General features: G+C 43.7%; 1 protein-coding gene across 7 annotated transcripts in view; it reads left to right on the forward strand.

The window, feature by feature from the left end:
• The window catches only part of MAPKAPK3 (MAPK activated protein kinase 3), an 84,946-nt gene extending 70,261 nt beyond the window's left edge, over positions 1 to 14,685 (forward strand). For 6 of the 7 annotated variants that reach the window (XM_050979540.1, XM_050979539.1, XM_030227887.2 and 3 more), the window contains exons 3-11: positions 882 to 1,021; positions 1,386 to 1,450; positions 3,539 to 3,618; positions 5,053 to 5,176; positions 6,635 to 6,710; positions 6,890 to 7,014; positions 8,858 to 8,943; positions 11,557 to 11,637; positions 12,993 to 14,685. In XM_050979540.1, the coding sequence (XP_050835497.1) occupies positions 882 to 1,021; positions 1,386 to 1,450; positions 3,539 to 3,618; positions 5,053 to 5,176; positions 6,635 to 6,710; positions 6,890 to 7,014; positions 8,858 to 8,943; positions 11,557 to 11,637; positions 12,993 to 13,151 (936 nt within the window). In that variant the 3' untranslated portion in view covers positions 13,152 to 14,685. Of the gene's footprint in view, positions 1 to 881; positions 1,022 to 1,385; positions 1,451 to 3,538; positions 3,619 to 5,052; positions 5,177 to 6,634; positions 6,711 to 6,889; positions 7,015 to 8,857; positions 8,944 to 11,525; positions 11,638 to 12,992 lie in introns of all 7 variants that reach the window. The other variant, XM_050979541.1, reaches the window with a different exon arrangement.
• The last annotated feature ends 2,311 nt before the right edge of the window (positions 14,686 to 16,996 follow it).

A 16,996-nucleotide genomic window follows, 5' to 3' on the forward strand; every position in this document is an offset into this window, starting at 1 on the left:
TTGCTGCTCCATCATCACCATGATTATTACCATAGGGCATACCATATCAAGCTCAGATCACAGCTGCACTGTGCAGGAGCTGTACAAATGTGCAGTAAAGGGAGTCTCTGTCACAAAGTGTTAGTGGTATCTGGAGAGCCAAGGCAGAGAGGAGCAGGCATGATTCAGCAATGTGCCCCTACTGCACAAAGCTCAGTTGTGGTGTTGGGTACAGAGCAGTGCTTCAGACAGGAGGGGACACACTTCTTGTGCAGAGGTTGCAGGATCAGGAAGGATGAGCTCTTGCTGCCCTTCTAGAGATCAGTGCCTTTAAAATAAACTGGCCTTGCATGTGACAGAAAAAAGTTCAAGCATCTAGATAACCAAAAGTGCCTTCCTTACCTTGGTGGGGTCAGAAGTGTGTGTAGTAGAAACATATTCAGAGTCACTGTAAAAGTCCTCATTGTTTCAAATCTCGCTTAACTTACAGGATTTGCACTGCACCCACCTGGAAGTCTCTTCTCCCAACAGCTGGGGGCAGGTGGCAGAGTTATTGTCCTTAGCAGGGGGATTCTCTGTTTAAAGGTTTTGCAAACACATAAGAAAAAATTGCTGTTTCCCATCCAGGAGTGGGTAAGATAGACCTGTCTCCATCTCAGATTCAAAATCCCTCCTCACTGTCATTGAAGGCCCTTCCAGCTCTAAGGGACCAATTGTTTCTGTATTCCTCAGTCTAACAAGTTGGACAGCCCAGAGAAGGTGAAAATGTCATGATGGATTCTCATCCTTTGGCTGGAGAAGGTTCTCTCATGTGGAGCTCATCTCTGAGCCCCAGAGCATGCTGGTGCCAGTTGCAGCAGGATGGTGCCTGGCTGACTTTGCTCTCTGCTCTCTCTCCACAGCTCCTGTACGACAACCCCAAGGCCCGTCAGGAGGTCGAGTATCACTGGAGAGCCTCAGGGTGCCCTCACATTGTCCATGTCCTGGATGTGTATGAGAACATCCACAATGGAAAGAGATGCCTGCTCATTGTCATGGAATGGTATGGACCAGCAGCAGCCCCTCAGCAGGCACTGCCTTAGGAGGGATGGAGGGAGTAGGAGTAGGGGGCACTTGGGAGATTTCTCAGCAGCACAACTTTGGTTTGCACAGGAAATCTCTTGTTCCCTTTATGGAACTGATAAGGCAATCAGTGCAGCTGCTCCAGCCATCCTGTGTGCTGGAAGAATGAGGGACCTTTACCAGAAAATAAATTTTCATTGTGCTCCATAGCAATTGTTCTCATTAAAGCTGACTGATTAATACACTTTTGAAAGATGTCTCTACCAATACATTCTGCACAGTCAGGTGTTAATTTTGTCCTTTCTGCTAATACAAGGTGGGGGTTTCTGTGTTCTTTGTTTCAGCATGGAAGGAGGAGAGCTGTTTAGCAGGATCCAGGAGAGAGGAGACCAAGCTTTCACTGAGAGAGGTAAAAAATTGCAAGTCTAATTTTAAAGTTTGTGAAAGATTTTTTATTTCTTCTCCATTTCTCTGTCCTCTGTTTCCTTTTAGGAATTTTTCTTTGATTTTATCTGTGATGGTGTTTGTTTTTGTTATTATTGTTGTTTATCCCACTGTGTGTTAAGAGTGATTTTGAAAAGTTCCCAAGATCCAGGAATTATCAGAATTGGCCAAGTTCAGGCAATATGTGGAAGGTTTAGAGAAAAATCTTTCTACAAATCTGCTCAGCTTTTTCACTTCTGTACCTTGAGAGTGTCTGTTCCTCTGATCCCTGGTCCTGTGCCAGAGCACCTCCACTGTGATCAGTGCAGCTCCTGCTGGGATCTCTCTGGCTGTCCCTCAAGCAGCAGCACTGCACACTGTTGGGTCATGAGTATAATGAGCAAATCACATCTGATGAAGCATCTCCTGTTCAAGGGTTTTAAAGCACTGCTTGAAAGGAAGTGTTATTAACCACACTGTAAACAAACCTGCTTGTCTGTAGGGGGGGAATGAGCAAGGGTAAAGCCCTGCCATGAGGCAGAGACAGAGCTTACACTAGACTAGTCTTGCCATTTTTATTGTCTTTGCTATTTATTATGGATAAAGAACCACAGGTCTGCTTGACCATGGTTCTTCTTGCCCCCTCACAGCAGACAAGAGCTCATTTCTGCTCAGAGTGAAACTATTAATGTTTGTAAGGTGATAGTGTTTGTAACTGTTGGCCTGAAAAAATGATTAGAAGCAGAAAAATATACATCCAAGCTTTTAAATTACTGTGACTTATTTTGCAGGTCTGGTGTAGAGGCCAGTCTGTTTTCTTCTTGTGTGTTTCCTAGCCTGAGATGAATCCTTTCTAGTCCTATTAGACTTGTGCAGGGAAAATAAGCATTTTTAGTAACTTTATTTGTTCTTCTCTAAAGTACAAATTCCAGGGAGAAAACTGATTCCGTGAATTTTAGCAACTGCACTCTACTAAAAACATTACTTTTCTACATTGTAGAGCATTGTATAACATAAATACTTACTCAGAAATCACCTGGTTAAACAAAAAACCATCTTCATTCTTTCCTGAGGTAAATGAGCCCTGTGCCACTGGATTCCCCAGGTTCACTGCCTGTTTATATAGCCTCAGCTTCCCATTAGGACCAGGAGGGAGGAGGTTGTACAAGGTTTTCCCCAAAGAATAGGAGTGTTTCTGCATTCTGGTTGCCCGTGTCTGAGATTGTATAATTTCACTCTAAGGCCATGTGAAAAAGGATTTCAGGTTGCAGTAAAAGTTCTGCCTATGCAGAGCCCAGAGGATCAGGTTGAAGTTTCTGTTGTTTCCCTATCAATGGAGATGTGATATAATGCTCACATGGGAATGTCATTCCTCCCTGCTCTGAAACCCCTCCCTCTGTAACTGAACCCTTCCAGACTCCCAGAGCACTGCTGTTGCAAGGTAACTCCACCATTAGAAATTCCCACTGGGGCTATGTTAAATTCTTGAAACATATTATTTCAAAGGTGACAGTTTGGCCTTTGCTGAATAGAACTGTTGATTTTGTTCCTCCTGATGCAAAGCTTTTAAAGACAGTGAGGAATTAAGATGTGACCTATCCTAAAATTACTATATTGTTATGTTGCTCTATTTTTAGAAAATCTGATAGATCATACCCCTGAACTAGAAGCTGAAAGTTAAATTTCTCTCTCAAACAACCAAGGACATGTCCTGGACAATCAGAGACAGGTTCTTGTTGGGGCTCCTTTTCTTAACAGTTGCTGCTTGTGTACCTGCTCTGCCCTTGCTGCTTTTTTTGGTGAGCAAATTAAAGCATGAATTTCCAAGCTCCTGAGGAGTCTGAGCTGTTGGGCTGCAGTGCCTGCTCAGGAGGAGACTGAGCAGCCAGGCAGTCAGGGGCTTGGTGCCTGCAAACCCAAAACACAGCTGTTAGGGCTAATTTTAGGGTTTCTCTAGTCTTGACGCTTGCCCCATGTTCTAGCAAGCTGTTTGTAAGCCATAAGCATTCCCAAGCATGTCCCTGAATTACAGTGGGAATGTTAATGTGACCTTTCTCTAAAATTGTATTTCTAGAAGCCTCTGAAATAATGAGAGACATTGGGACAGCCATCCAGTACCTGCACTCCATGAACATTGCACACAGAGACGTCAAGGTGAGGCCCCAAGGTGTGCGGGCTGGGGAATAGAGCTTATGGCAGGAAGAAACCTGGGCAGCAGTGATTTTAACAGAACTGGGAGTACAGTCAGATGGTCAAAGTGTCCCTGTTCCTCTGCCAGTATGAGAAAGGATTTGCTCACTAGTTTGCAACTAGTCCAAGGTTGGAATATTCATGTGTGCTAATGCCTTCCAGTTGTGTACGGAATGCAGAAAAATCTCATGATAGTCAGATGCTTAGTTAAAGAGGTACTGCCCACTTGCAATCCATTCATTAGCAAGAAAATAGTACTCCTTCAAGTGAATCTATAACTTAGAGATGCCTCTTTATAGAGTCTTTGCCAGTCATTAGTTGCTTTCAGCATCATACTTGTATTAAAAACAATAACCCAAACAAAAAAAAAAAAAAACCCACAAAAACCCCAAGCAGCAAAACCCCCTTCAGTAAAGGGGGAAACTTCTGGGAGAAATAATATCAATTTCATGCATTTAAACCACTTCAATAAATGTGTGAATATTTGGGAAAATAGGGAGATCTCAGTTACTGCCAGTGTTTAATGAGGTAAAGTTTGAACCCCAATCTCATTGTAGGGGTTTGCCTGAGTTTGTAGGGCTGTATTTTGTGTTCATGCTCTGAAGTGCACAGCACAATCAAAGCCCAGCTTGCTGTATCCTGGCATTTCCAGTGCAGGGACACAGCAGGGGATGGAATGTGCAGGAGAGCAGTGCTTGTAATGATAGACTGAGGCATCAGATCAATTCCACAGCTCTGAGCTGGTGGATTTTCTACAGATGTTTGTGTGTTTAGCTGGAGGGAGAGCTGACACATCATGGTGTCACCGGGGGGTAAACTGAGAAATGAGCTGAACTAATTGGAGATAATGGAAATACCCTGTTGTCCCTGTTCTTGGGCACAGGAGCTTGTATTTCCCTCTGTGCCACCTCTGCCTGTATGGAGTGTGGAGCAAGAGCGGAATTACCTCAGGTTTCAGGAGACAGAGGAGGGGGGGGCAGCAAAGGGACTGTGTCTGTATCAGTTAATTTTGATGGAGCTGTGTCAGTTTCTCCATGGGGGCTTTGGCTGAGGATTTCCTTTGTCCTGCCCCTCGGGTGCTTGAGGCACAGTGTGATGTCAGATCAGCTGCTGTCACCACACAGATCAGTCCCAGGAAGTGCAGGGAACTGGGAGAGGTTCAAGAAGCCAGACTGGATGCCCACTGGACAGGGTTTTGTGGTTTTCTCTCCCAAATAACCTTGCTAAGAAGGATGTTGATGCTTAGTCTGAGGAGAAGTGGTACCTGTTGGGAGGGAACTTTCTGTGTGTCTGGTGACAGAAGTAAGAAGACCTAAAGGGTGGTAGTGGGTTTGACCTGTCAGCTCATTAGAGACATCTCTTCATTGTCCTGTTTATCCTCTTTTGGTGGCCTTCCAGCCTGAAAACCTGCTTTACACATCTAAAGACAAAGATGCTGTGCTCAAACTCACAGACTTCGGCTTTGCCAAAGAAACCACTGTAAATGCACTGCAGACCCCCTGTTACACTCCTTATTATGTGGGTGAGTTATCCAAGGCACATTCCTTCTGTGTTTCAGTCATTCCTTCCCTTGTAGTGGGTGGGAAATCTTCTATTCTGGATGTAATGTGAAGTGTTAGCCTCCAAGATTTAAACTGGGATCCAATCCAAACCTAAAGTCTGGTTCCAGTACAGTTCAGTGCTCTTGCTTTTTGCCTTGGTGGCAGAGGAAAAAGCCTTCACAAGAGATACAAATGAGGATATACAAGAAGAGAGAGGGAATTCCTTCTGATTACACATGAAATAATCCTGATGTTTCCTCTGAATGATGCAATAAAAGCCATAATTTGAATTGAGCTTTGTGATATTTGGGTATTTCTGTGCTAAACTTCCCATAACTTAAATTAAAGCAATAAGAGAGAAGAGTATTGCCTCAGCTGTAAAACTTCTTTAAGCTGGCAGATTGAGGAATTAGTAATGAAGAACCAACATGACTTAATCACAGCAGAATTTTTCCCTCATTTTGTCCAAAGTTGAAGACTGTGTAATGAATGCCACAGCAGACTGTCCTTCTGAACTCATTTCAGTCTTGAGTTAATAGTCATTCTTCATATGGTTTGACTGGGGCAGTCCATGCTTGGAATTTCTTTGCTGGAAAAAGGACTTAATTTGTTTGAAAAATTACTTCTCTGATAAAAGTTGGTATAGTTTTCTGTATTGAAAGAGAGTCATTCACTGGGAGCAGATAATCACATTAGCAATACTCTTTTTTTTTGATGCCTTCTTCTGTATTTTTGTGAGCTGGGTTTAGTGATAAAATGTTAAGGAGTTTACACACGTATGTTTTTATGCCTTTATATTTGTGTATAAACAAGCTGACATTTCCCTTCTCAACACCTTTTTATAAACCAGCATGATTGCTCATATGTTTAAAGAATAATTTTCCTTACAAAATCAAGCTCCCTGGCAGTTTACCTGCCCCAGGGGACAAAAGAAAATCCCCTCTAAATGTATCTCTGTCTAATTTTGTTACTTAGTGGAAAAAAAATAATGCTCTGGAGGCCTAAGAAAAATACAGTACTCTGTAGCTGCTGGAGCCAAGCACACCACCCAGGTATCATTCAAAATTTTATCACAGCTCCAGTAGGACCTTTCTATTCTGATTGCTGGAACATATGCTCCTGCCTCTTTCAGTGCAGTGTCTCCCTGCACACATTTAGCTATAGCTCCTTCTGCTTTTTGGTAATCTTAGTACTCCTTTGAGCAGAGAGACACCAAGGTGAGGAGTAGGGCATTTTTCCAGTTCTGTTCCTCCTTTTTAAAGCTACTTTAGATGCCTTTAGGAACTTGTCAATCGAAAGTGCTACCCAGTTCCTGCAGTGAGTTGTGGTTTTTTAATGCCTCTGGTATCTGTTGTTGAAGTGTGCTGCTACTTACAAGGTGATGGAGATGAAGAGAAATACCTGGTACTCTGTTTACTTGTGGTTTTAATCTTCCCCAGCCCCAGAAGTCCTTGGTCCTGAGAAGTATGACAAGTCATGTGACATGTGGTCATTGGGTGTCATCACATATATTCTGTAAGTATTTGGGAAGGAGCTTAGTGAACAGAAAGAGAACACAACTTGTTACATCTGCACTCACAAGTAATTGCTCACTGTGATCCTGCAGCCTGCAGTAGAATATAACCTTCAATAAAACTTTTTACGAGGTGAGAGGACTGCCCTAGTTATGACAATTCTTTTGTCCACTCTTACAGCCTGTGTGGGTTCCCTCCATTCTACTCAAACACTGGTCAAGCCATTTCTCCAGGGATGAAGAGAAGAATTCGGATGGGGCAATATGGATTTCCCAATCCAGAGTGGGCTGAAGTATCAGAGGAAGGTAAAAATCCTCCCTGGTGCTGATGAATGTGAGCATGGTGGTGTGCAGTGCTGCAGTGCTTACAAAGAGACTATTTCTAAAAATCTGTCTGAGCTTTTGTTTCCCTTTATTCTACAATTTAAATCATTTTCTTGTAAGATGCTACAGAGAACGACTGGGAACTCAGATACCAGCCAGCAATCTCTGTGCTACAAAAAGCAAATGACTACTGAAAACCTTCTTTCAAAATCCAGCTAGTGCTAGTGAATGCTGATATTAAACCCTCTTGAAAGAGAAGTCTCTAATCCCAAGAAAGGAGACAGCCTGGACAGCTCCAATGCAAGCTGAGCTAGAAGAAAGGCAAACTCTCTTAAGAATTTATTCAGTCTTTGCCCTCCTTGGTAATCTAGCCAGCAAGGATGGCAAGTTTTCATGCTAGCTTTTTGGGATGTGGGAATTTGCCAGCCACCACTTAAATCAAGATCAACAATTTATTTTGTATAAGTCATTGATCAAAAGCTGCTGGGCTCAAATCAGTGTCCTGAAAGTGGATATTTTTGATTCCCTCTTATCCTGACAGTCTCATAAGCTGGAAGTCTCACCTGCCTGTCATATTAAGGAGAAGGGTCAGCAATTTCCAGGCTTATCTGTTTTTCTTACAAGCCCTTTATATTGCTGTGATCCTGGTTTTGTCTGCTGTTTAGCAGTAACAAATTATCCTTGGACCCTGCTGTGCTCTGTGGCATCTTCACCCCTCACTGCATCTCAGGGCTGTGTGCAGCACAGCCTGCTGAACATTCTTGAGGGAGATGTTTTAGTCATGGGTTTCTGGCTAAATATTTTCTCTGCTTTGGGTCTTGCTCATATTCCAGCAGTTAAAAACAGGCTAGAGGAGCTAGGTGAGGGAACATGCATTTGCACTGTGTGTAGGTTTTCTGTGTGCTTGTGTGTATGGAGATAGGGGCCCTCTACCTTCCATCCTATTAAGATCATCTCATCTGTGGGTGTTCTTTAGGCTAATGAGGCACCTGCAGGAGGCTGCTGCTTTTTTTCCCCTGTGTTGTGCTGTCCTTGTCCTTTGCAGTCTCTCTCAACAAATTAAACTTGTACCTTTGACAACTTCTTACAAGCGTTTAGTCATCTTGCATGTGATGTTCCTAAAAGAGAACTCTTATTTAGAAGTTCTTATAGGTTTCCTAAGGAAATTTTGTGTAAGTTCTTTTAAATGACTTCTTTGGATGCAGTGTTTCCAGTCTGTCCACCCATCTTAATGAAACCCTTGTCTAGCCTCTCACCATCTCATATCTCAGTTACTAGTGCTCTTGCTTTGACGAATCCCATGTTCACAGAAAGCTGCTGCAAAGCCAGTTTGTGCAATCCATTTATTTGACTTTTTTGTCTTTTTAGTGGCCTCTCAGTTTGCTGTCCCTTTTTTCCACAGCCTGTGCTAGTTGCTGTTGTCCATAATTTCTTAAAACATCAGTTTATGTATTCATTCAGCCCATAATGCCCAGCTTGTTGCCATCTTCGATGCAGGCAGCTTAGCAGCTTTCTGTCCCTGTGCTTCTCTTTTCCTCCAGCTGTTGCTCTCAGAGCAGTTGGGTTGGTGATGTAGAGAGCATAGCTGGAATTCCCAGTCTTTTCTTTCCTTCTTGCCTCTTATTTTGGATGTTTTCCTGTTTTGCCCCTTTAAACACAATAACCTGATCCACTGTATGTGGCTTTTTAACACAGTCACAGCAACTGGGAGGTGTTTTCAGTTCTGCAAAATCGTGTTTCTTCATTCAGCAGGTCCTTGTGTTCCCAAGGTTATTTGGGAATGCAGTCCCAGACTACACCATGCCCTGTTGATTCTGTTTTTCAGCCAAACAACTCATTCGCCATTTACTGAAGACTGACCCAACAGAGAGGATGACAGTCTCTCAGTTTATGAATCACCCTTGGATTAATGTGAGTCTTGGATCTCTTTTTACACCACAAATTGATTCTTACATGCAGAACTTGGATATAGCTCCACACAGCACAGCGAGAGAAGGGCTGTTATTACTGCTGGTCCCTTAATTAACCTCCTGTGCCCTCCACGGAGGGTTACCTGCCCGTAAAACCACAATTCTTCTTGCTGTTAGCAGAGGACACACCAGGGGAGACACCCACAGTTGTGTCCTTGGAAGCAACAGCCAAAAATGTCTCTGTGTTCTGTGAGCAGGCAGTCTCTGTTGACTCTGCAGCATATGCATGTGTTACTCTCTTTAAAAATATAAAAATAAACTCTGTGTGCTTACTTCATCAGTGCAGGATTTAAAGAGCTATTATTAGTGGTCTCAGGCACCATTGTGCATAGCTGTGTTAGGGTGAACATGCTCCTGTGCTCAGTGGGAATTCTCATGCTTGGCAGAGTTTGGAAATGCATGGGGGAGGAGCAAGGGTCTCTTATTGCCATGTGAGAGATTGCCAGGTAGGGTGGTACAGAGCGCTATTTATGGTTCCAGTTCAGGTTTCATTCTATGACTTGGCTGAATTTACTTCTCCTTAAAAGAAATTTTTTGGGGAAAAAAGAAAAAATTGCTTTATTAATACAATATGAACCATTTCAAATAAGAGACACAAATCCCAGAAGTTACAAGACTGAGTTTCATGATACCATCTCTGCTCTGTAGGTGTCCCTCAAAATAGTAGGTTATACTTCTCACATTTGTGTCTAAAAAAATACCAGTCTTGTTCTCTCTGCCCAAAGAATCATCAGCCAGGAACAGAATCATTTCTGCTGTAGGATTCCCTTTGTTCGCATAGTCTGGTGTGTCTGTGCTGATCCTCAAAGCATGGGCAGAAGCCCAAGCCAGAGGTGTGGCTGATTGTCCCCATTCCTACAATGCCTGCTGGAGGATCTGGAAGCCCTTGGAATCAAGTGAAATGCAGCTGTAGGGCATCCTGATGGAGTAGAAAGGTGTTGTCATTCAGAGTTGAGAAACTGAGGTTGTAAAGAATCTGTAGAACAGACCCCAGACAATGCTTCTGAGTCTTTTTTAACCAAATAAAAATGTAATCACTGCTCAGAATAAATACCTTCAGCTTTGAGTGTCTGAAGCCCCAAGAAGGTGTTTCAGAAGTCAGCAGGTGAGGAATTTCATTGAGTGAGTGCCTAATAGCTAAGGAAGCTGCCACCTACAGTGACACTTGTTATTGGAATATGCACAGAGCCAATTAATGAGGAGGAAATTAGAGCAAGATCTGCAGACTCTGCTGCACCTGCTCCAACTGGAGCCCTGCTCCAATACCCTTCCTGGAGGAAAGCTGCAGGTTGGCTTTCTTTTCTGCTGAACCTGTTGCTCACAGGGGGCAGAGGGAGGGAGAGGGAAAGACCAATATAGTGAATGTCTGTGTTCTCCCTTTTCCTAGATCCCAAAGTGGAAACATGTCTGGGGAGTTTCACAAGCAGCAGGGGAGGGTGCTTGTGGCTCTTTTTTTTGAGATGGATGACAGAAGTGTTTTACTGTGAAGTGGGCAAAAACTGTCAGTTTAGGTGGAGCAGACTCATTTAGTTCCTTGTCTGCAAAATTTTTTTAACAATTAGCAGCTCACAGCAGAAAGGAACCTTCCACAGGGAAGCAGAGACAGGGACAGCACTGAAACCAGTCTGCTTTTTTTCCATTTCTCTTGTCCCAGCTGTTTTTGATAAAACTGTACCCTGGCCAGCTAGGGTTCTTGTCCACAGGATGCAGAAGTCAGGATTTCTGCTTCACTTCTGTGACTGCTGCACTGCTGCTCTGAGCCTGGGGGAACATAAGCACTGGTTCCAGTGTGGGGTTTGTTTTACAGGGATCTCCTTAGACTTTGTTGACCTGCAGCTGTAGGATGCCACAGCAGCAAACAACAAGCTTGGGTAGAAAGCATAAGGAAAATAGAGTATCCAAGTGAAATTATAGTTTGGGTTAGGGGCTGGCAAGAATTGCCATGATTCTTCCTGAGTTCAGTCAGGGAACTGTGCTTAATGTTTTAGAAATTGTCCCTTATTCTAATGTAAAGTATCTCCTGATCTTTCATGGCGGGTGAGCAGAGATCTCCTTGCACTGTCTTCTGAGCTGTGCCTCGCTCAGAACAGTTGTGTCATTTCCTCTTTGGGGCTCACTTAGTCTGATGAAGTGGTGATCTCAGTTAATGCATGTGCAAGAAAATGTCTCCTACAACAAATCCTTGGAAATAAAGGTCAAATTACCCACTTTAAGACCTTGACTAATGAATAGTGAAATAACAGTTAAAATCTAAAAGATACATAAAAATTTATGCAACTCTGGTTGGATAAATTATTCAGACTGGAAGGAAGCAGAGTGAAAGAAGCTCAGCACTGATTTCTCTCTCTTTTTGTTCTTTAAATATTCTGTGGGGAACGTAGTCCTTTTCTCCTGCACACGAGTTCATTTGTAGAGTGATTGGAAGCAGGAATAATGAGGGTCATTGGAAGACATAAGATCAAATTTTATGCCCTTCATACACAGAGAAGAGCAAGAAATCACTTCCCAAATGTTGCTTTTCAGGATTTCTTTGGGTATTTTTCTTTGTTCTCAGAGATCAATGTCAGTGCCACCAACTCCTCTTCACACTGCACGGGTCCTGCAAGAGGATAAAGACCACTGGGATGAAGTTAAAGTGAGTCAATCCAAATTCAGATTTCTTTAAGTCAAGTGTGCTAAGAGATGAAATGTGCTGCCTTGGATACTGTGGCTATTTTGAATACAATCATGTCAAACAAGGGTGCCATAAACAGTCTTGGTTAGAACAGTAGTGTGTATGAGAACTGTTTAAAAAAAGAAGGAATGCTATTTGAGCTTCATTGGCAGCCTTACAGCTGCACCAGATATCAGCAAAGATGGTGTTTGTGATCAAAGGCATGAATGATGCTCCTGCTGAGCCTCTGCATGTACCCAGGGAGGAGAAGGACAGTGCTGGGGCAGTTTGAGCTTCATTACAGTGAAGAAAGTGATGAAAATGTAGGGGGACAGGTGGGAGGGCTGAGCTGCATTCTGGTTTTCTGCAGTGCTTTTGAATTGTGGAACAGCACTGAATAACCTTAGTCTTGTCTTTTGGTGGGGGGGAAGAGGAGAGGAAAAAAAATTATCTTAATCTAAGCAGGTGCCTCACCTACTGTGTGTACCAATGACTGCTGAATGCTTCCTGCTCTAAGACACACTGAAAGTCTTAACTCTGTCCTGCTGGCCTTTAACAGGTTGCACAGGCGTGCTTTAACAATTAATTCTGAGTTTTCTGCACTTAAAATTTCCTAGAATTTTGACAATTGCAACATTCCTGTAGTGTATTTTATTCATTACTGATTTTATTTAAGTCACTGATCTGTAGTCTCAGCTGCTGAGCTATGTAATGGTAAAATTTTTTTAGGACCTGGGCAACATTTACCTTCTGAGCCAGAGATCAAGCAGATATTTTCACTTAGCTGCCTTAATTTCCATGTTTCTGAGAATTTCTTATGCTTGTGCTTCTGTGTAGGTCCCAGAGGTATTCCCTCTTGCTACCAACATAGCCATGATATTGAATTGTTTTTTCCTTTCCTGAACCAAATGTTTAGACATTTGTTTACTTCAACAGATTTTTCTTTACAACCTTATTAAAAAGTTTTAATGTTCCTGTACTTCAGCATTAATTCAAACTAAGGAAGTGTGTGAATTTGAAATGCATACTTTTAAAGATCTTTGTGTGGAGGCACAGAGAAGTGCTGGGCATAGGGACACGTGGAATTTAGGCCAGCAGAGTGTGGTCCTGTGTGCTCACTGTGAAATGCTGAGAGAACAGCTCCTGCTGCCTGAGCCCCTGCTGGAAGGAGCCACCAGTGGAGTGGTTGGTTCCTGGTGCAGTCACAGAGAGGGCTCAGCTCTTGCTGGCCAGGGGTGACAGAGGGCTCCTTGTGTCCCTCCTCTCCGGGCTGGAGGGTGGGGTGGCTGTGGGCTCGCTGCCTCAGGAGCTTCATTCCATTGCTTGCTTGCTTTCAGGAGGAGATGACCAGTGCTCTGGCTACCATGAGGGTGGACTATGATCAGGTGAAAATCAAAGACTTGAAAACGTCCAACAACCGCCTCCTGAACAAGCGCCGCAAGAAGCAGAAGCAGGCGGGCGCCTCCTCTGCGGCCCCAGGCTGCAACAACCAGTGAGGGCAGGAGCCAAGAGGGACCTGTGGGTGGAGGGTAAAAGTTAAACAGCAATTGAAAATCATGTGATCATCTCGGCCCACACCACAAAGGCAATGAGACCATGAAGATGCTATCCTGCAAAGAGGGAACAGTGTGATAATGTTTTGGTAACTCGAATCAGGGCTTTGCTTTTGAAGACTAATGGATCTGACATGATTCTGTTGCATATTGCAAGGGAAAGTACAGTAATGCCAGAAGTTTTACAGGTTTTTGGTTTGGCTTTTGCTGTGTAGGACAAGAGGAGAGAACAGGAGGCAGTCTCAGCACATTAATGCACTGAGGCTTTAACAGCCATCTACAAGAGTAACTTCTGCTGCTGTTTTAAACTGGGGAATAGGAAAGTGCCAAGTGTTCTGCTAAGAGTGTTTTAGTAGTTTAGTAGAATTGGTAATAGTCTTTATTTCCAAACTTACCTCCTATAGTTACAGAATATCATCTAAACTGTAAACAGATGTTCTTGTTACAGGAAAAAGCATCCATACATTTCCCTTTCCATGAAGTCCTCTGTGTAGTCTCATGTGAAGATTTGAGTTTGTCATGGATTCCCATTTGATAACATGTAAATTTTCTGAGCTGTAGCCACTATGTTGTATCTTTGCCACTGTCAAACCCCTCTCTTGTAATGTTTTTAATTTAACTGGTACTTTATGTGAAGAGTTTCAGTGAGGATTTAAGTAGTTGAAAGTATCCTGCAGAGAATATTTCTGTTCCCCTTGGATCCACAACCTCCAGGGCGTGCAGCTGGACTTGCAAGGGATTGCTTTAGAAGAGAGAGTTCTGAAATTTGGGAAAAAAGTGGCAAATGCATGTTCTCTGAATGGACCCTGTAATCTGCCAGCATCCCTTCTGGTAATTATCTCCAGATCCTGTGCCTAAGATGTGCTGATCACAGCAAATTGTGGGGTGTTGGGGTTGGTTTGTTTCCTGGGGTCAAGAAGGGGGAGGATGGTACTTTATTTATGGTGATTTGGTGGTGTTTCAGGATCCAAAGATTTTCACTACTTAAGGAAGATTACTTTTAAGTACATCCATCCATTGGTTTTTTCCTATTTTAATTCTTCTTATTTCATGGGAACCTGGCCTTGGTTTGCTGGTATGTTTTATTTTGTGATCAAAATATTTTTTCTCACTATATTTTTGAGTTTGGCCTTGGTTTTAGTTTAGGTGAAGCAAATATTTGTGAAAGTGTTATCAGAGTCTGGGATGAATATGATGTGCTTCCAGTGATGCAGGCAAATGCACCTTTGAGGTAGGCAGTACTGGTGTGTTAATAGGCCTGCAAGAGTGTAGAAAGGCAAAAAGGAAAACAGGGCTCCAAAGTGGATCTGAATTGTCAGATCAGAGTGACACACAGCAAAGCTCAGCTCAAGGCTTTGGACCTTGTCTGGGGAGCCCAGTTCCCATCTTCAGAATGGTGAATGAGACCTCAATTCTCCTTTGTGAACTGGTCCTAGGGTTTTGTAACATGATTTATTAAAATCAGTTTTTAATATTCCTTCCTCCTGTCATCCCTGTTTTTGTTGAGTTGTTGCAGAGTTTGCATTGCTTTGCAAGATACATTGTGTTGAAGGTGACAGGGAAGGGGAGAAGGAAAGTGTTCCATGATGTCCATATTCAAAAGCTGCCCAACTTTGAACATTTTATAAGATCACGAGGTTTTGGTTTTAAATATCAATCTCTGTAAAGTTGTGGCCTTAAATTATTTCATGTTTTGGCTATCTGTGATTATAGCATGTCCTTTATGCTTTTGTTTTGCCATATTACTCCAATGAATTATGCAAATATTATTTCACTACCTGCAAATGAAGAGTAGTGATGTGTCCAGGATGCAACAGTTGGAATTAGAGCCAGGTCAAAGTTTCTGTCCCTTTATCTAATTTTTCTGAGGGAGATATGTACATTTTTGCTGCCATTCCATCTCTGTGCCCCATGAGGGTGATGGATGTTCCCAGGGCAAGCAGTGTATGTCTGTCAGGGCAAGCACTGTCCTGTCTGTCTCAGAGACAGTGCCACTGAAACTGTTGCAAACCAAATTTTTTCCCTGTGCCTTGGCCAAGGTTTGAGCAGGAGTTCTCAGTTCCCACCTGGCTTGTCAGTTCATTCTGGAGCTCAAGGATGTGTCTGTTCCGGGGTGGTTTTCTGTAAAAAGCCTATAAAACACACCTGGGCCTGATTCCTTCCTGTGGGGTTCCAGTATTTACTGCAGATCAGAAGCCAGAAATGAGGCACCTGGCACAGCACCTTCAGCTTTCTGTCCCTGTGTAGCAGGACAATCCCTTCTCATTAAACTCAGACTAATAGTTCTTGCCTTCTACCCTGCAGCACCCAGGAATGCTGTAAAGCCCTGCAGAAACCAGAGGAAGGCCTCAAAATGGCAGACATGGAATGTATGCAAGTATTGGACAGAAGGGTTTGGGTTTATTGCTCAGAGGGAAGGAGGAGACTCCTTGGGAGCTGGGAAACAGCTGCCTCAATCTGCTGCCCTGCTCTGGGCACTGCTGCCTTCTGCAGCTCAGTGGAGCAGGACAGCTCATGTTTTACCTGGCTCTGTGACACCTGGAGCTGGGAGGGGCTGCCAAGGACCAGGTCTGGGGGGCAGGCATTTCCCCAGCAGGGCCTGTGTGCCCCAGCAGGGCCTGTGTGCTCCATGGAGAGGTAGGGATGGACGGAGTATCCGATGGGCTCGGCTCCGCCTGGCCCTGCCACACCACCTGTCCCCTGCCCCACGGCTCTGAGAGCTCCCCAAATCTGAACCTGCCCTCAGCTCCCCAAATCTGAACCTGCCATCAGCTCCCCACACCCTGCAGTATCTCAGGCCCTGCTCTGGTGCATGGCTCTGTAGAAGGTGTTGTCCCTCTGGCTGCCAGCAAGGCTCTGGGAAGGACCCTCCTCCTCCCTGCATTCACACAGGTTATAAAGAGCTCTGGTGAGCTCTGATGTTTGGCCTCTTCCCCCAGCCATGTCTTTTTAGAACCTGCTGCTCAGGATCCAAATTTATAGCCTGTTTTTAGAAAAGATAGGCTATTACAGAACTGATTATGCATTTGCATATTCATCAGCCATATAGAGGAGGTAAAGAGCTGGGAAGGGACAGAAGAAATGAATGGTCAATAGAGAAGACTTCAAGGAGAACACAGATTAAAAGGTCTATTTATTTTTTACAGCAGAAGCTAAAAAAAGGCCTGTGCACAATTCCCCACCCCCATCCCTTTTCACAGCGATTGCTCATGGGCCACTGCCTCCCCTTGTGTTTCTCTGCACTGTGCTCCTCACACATGGTTCATGGGCTCTCACCAGGGCTCTTGCTCTGATCCACACACAAATGTGTACCCAGGCACACAGGGAATTCCCTCCCTCACTCTCCCAGCTTTTGCACTACACACTTTCCTACCTATTTGACCACATGTGCCACATGGTGAACCTGGGTTTGACATGCTACAATTAAAAACTCACATTAATGATACACTCTTGGCCTAATTCTGTGTTTTTCTATTTGTCAAAACCCAGCATGCAGTCCTGGGATTGCTTTTCTGTCTTAACACTTCACTGCCTTGAGTCTGGAGGCCCAATTACATAAGTGCTTCTGACTTGTCTGACATGAGGGATAATGAGAGTGCTGCATACTCAGTTTGATCTAATTTCCCTGTCCTCTTTTCAATTCACACTTTATTTGGCCCATGTTTAGACAGAGGTGCTTTTGAGAAGAGGAAGGTTTAGTGAGGAGGAGAGAGCCAAAGGTTTTAATTACTTGCAGGGAATCATGAGCACTTGTACTGTTTTAGACCTGTGGTCCAGGTGGGGAGGAG

The sequence above is a fragment of the Serinus canaria genome, chromosome 12 (assembly GCF_022539315.1).
Source record: "Serinus canaria isolate serCan28SL12 chromosome 12, serCan2020, whole genome shotgun sequence".
NCBI classification, from domain to species: Eukaryota; Metazoa; Chordata; class Aves; order Passeriformes; family Fringillidae; genus Serinus; species Serinus canaria.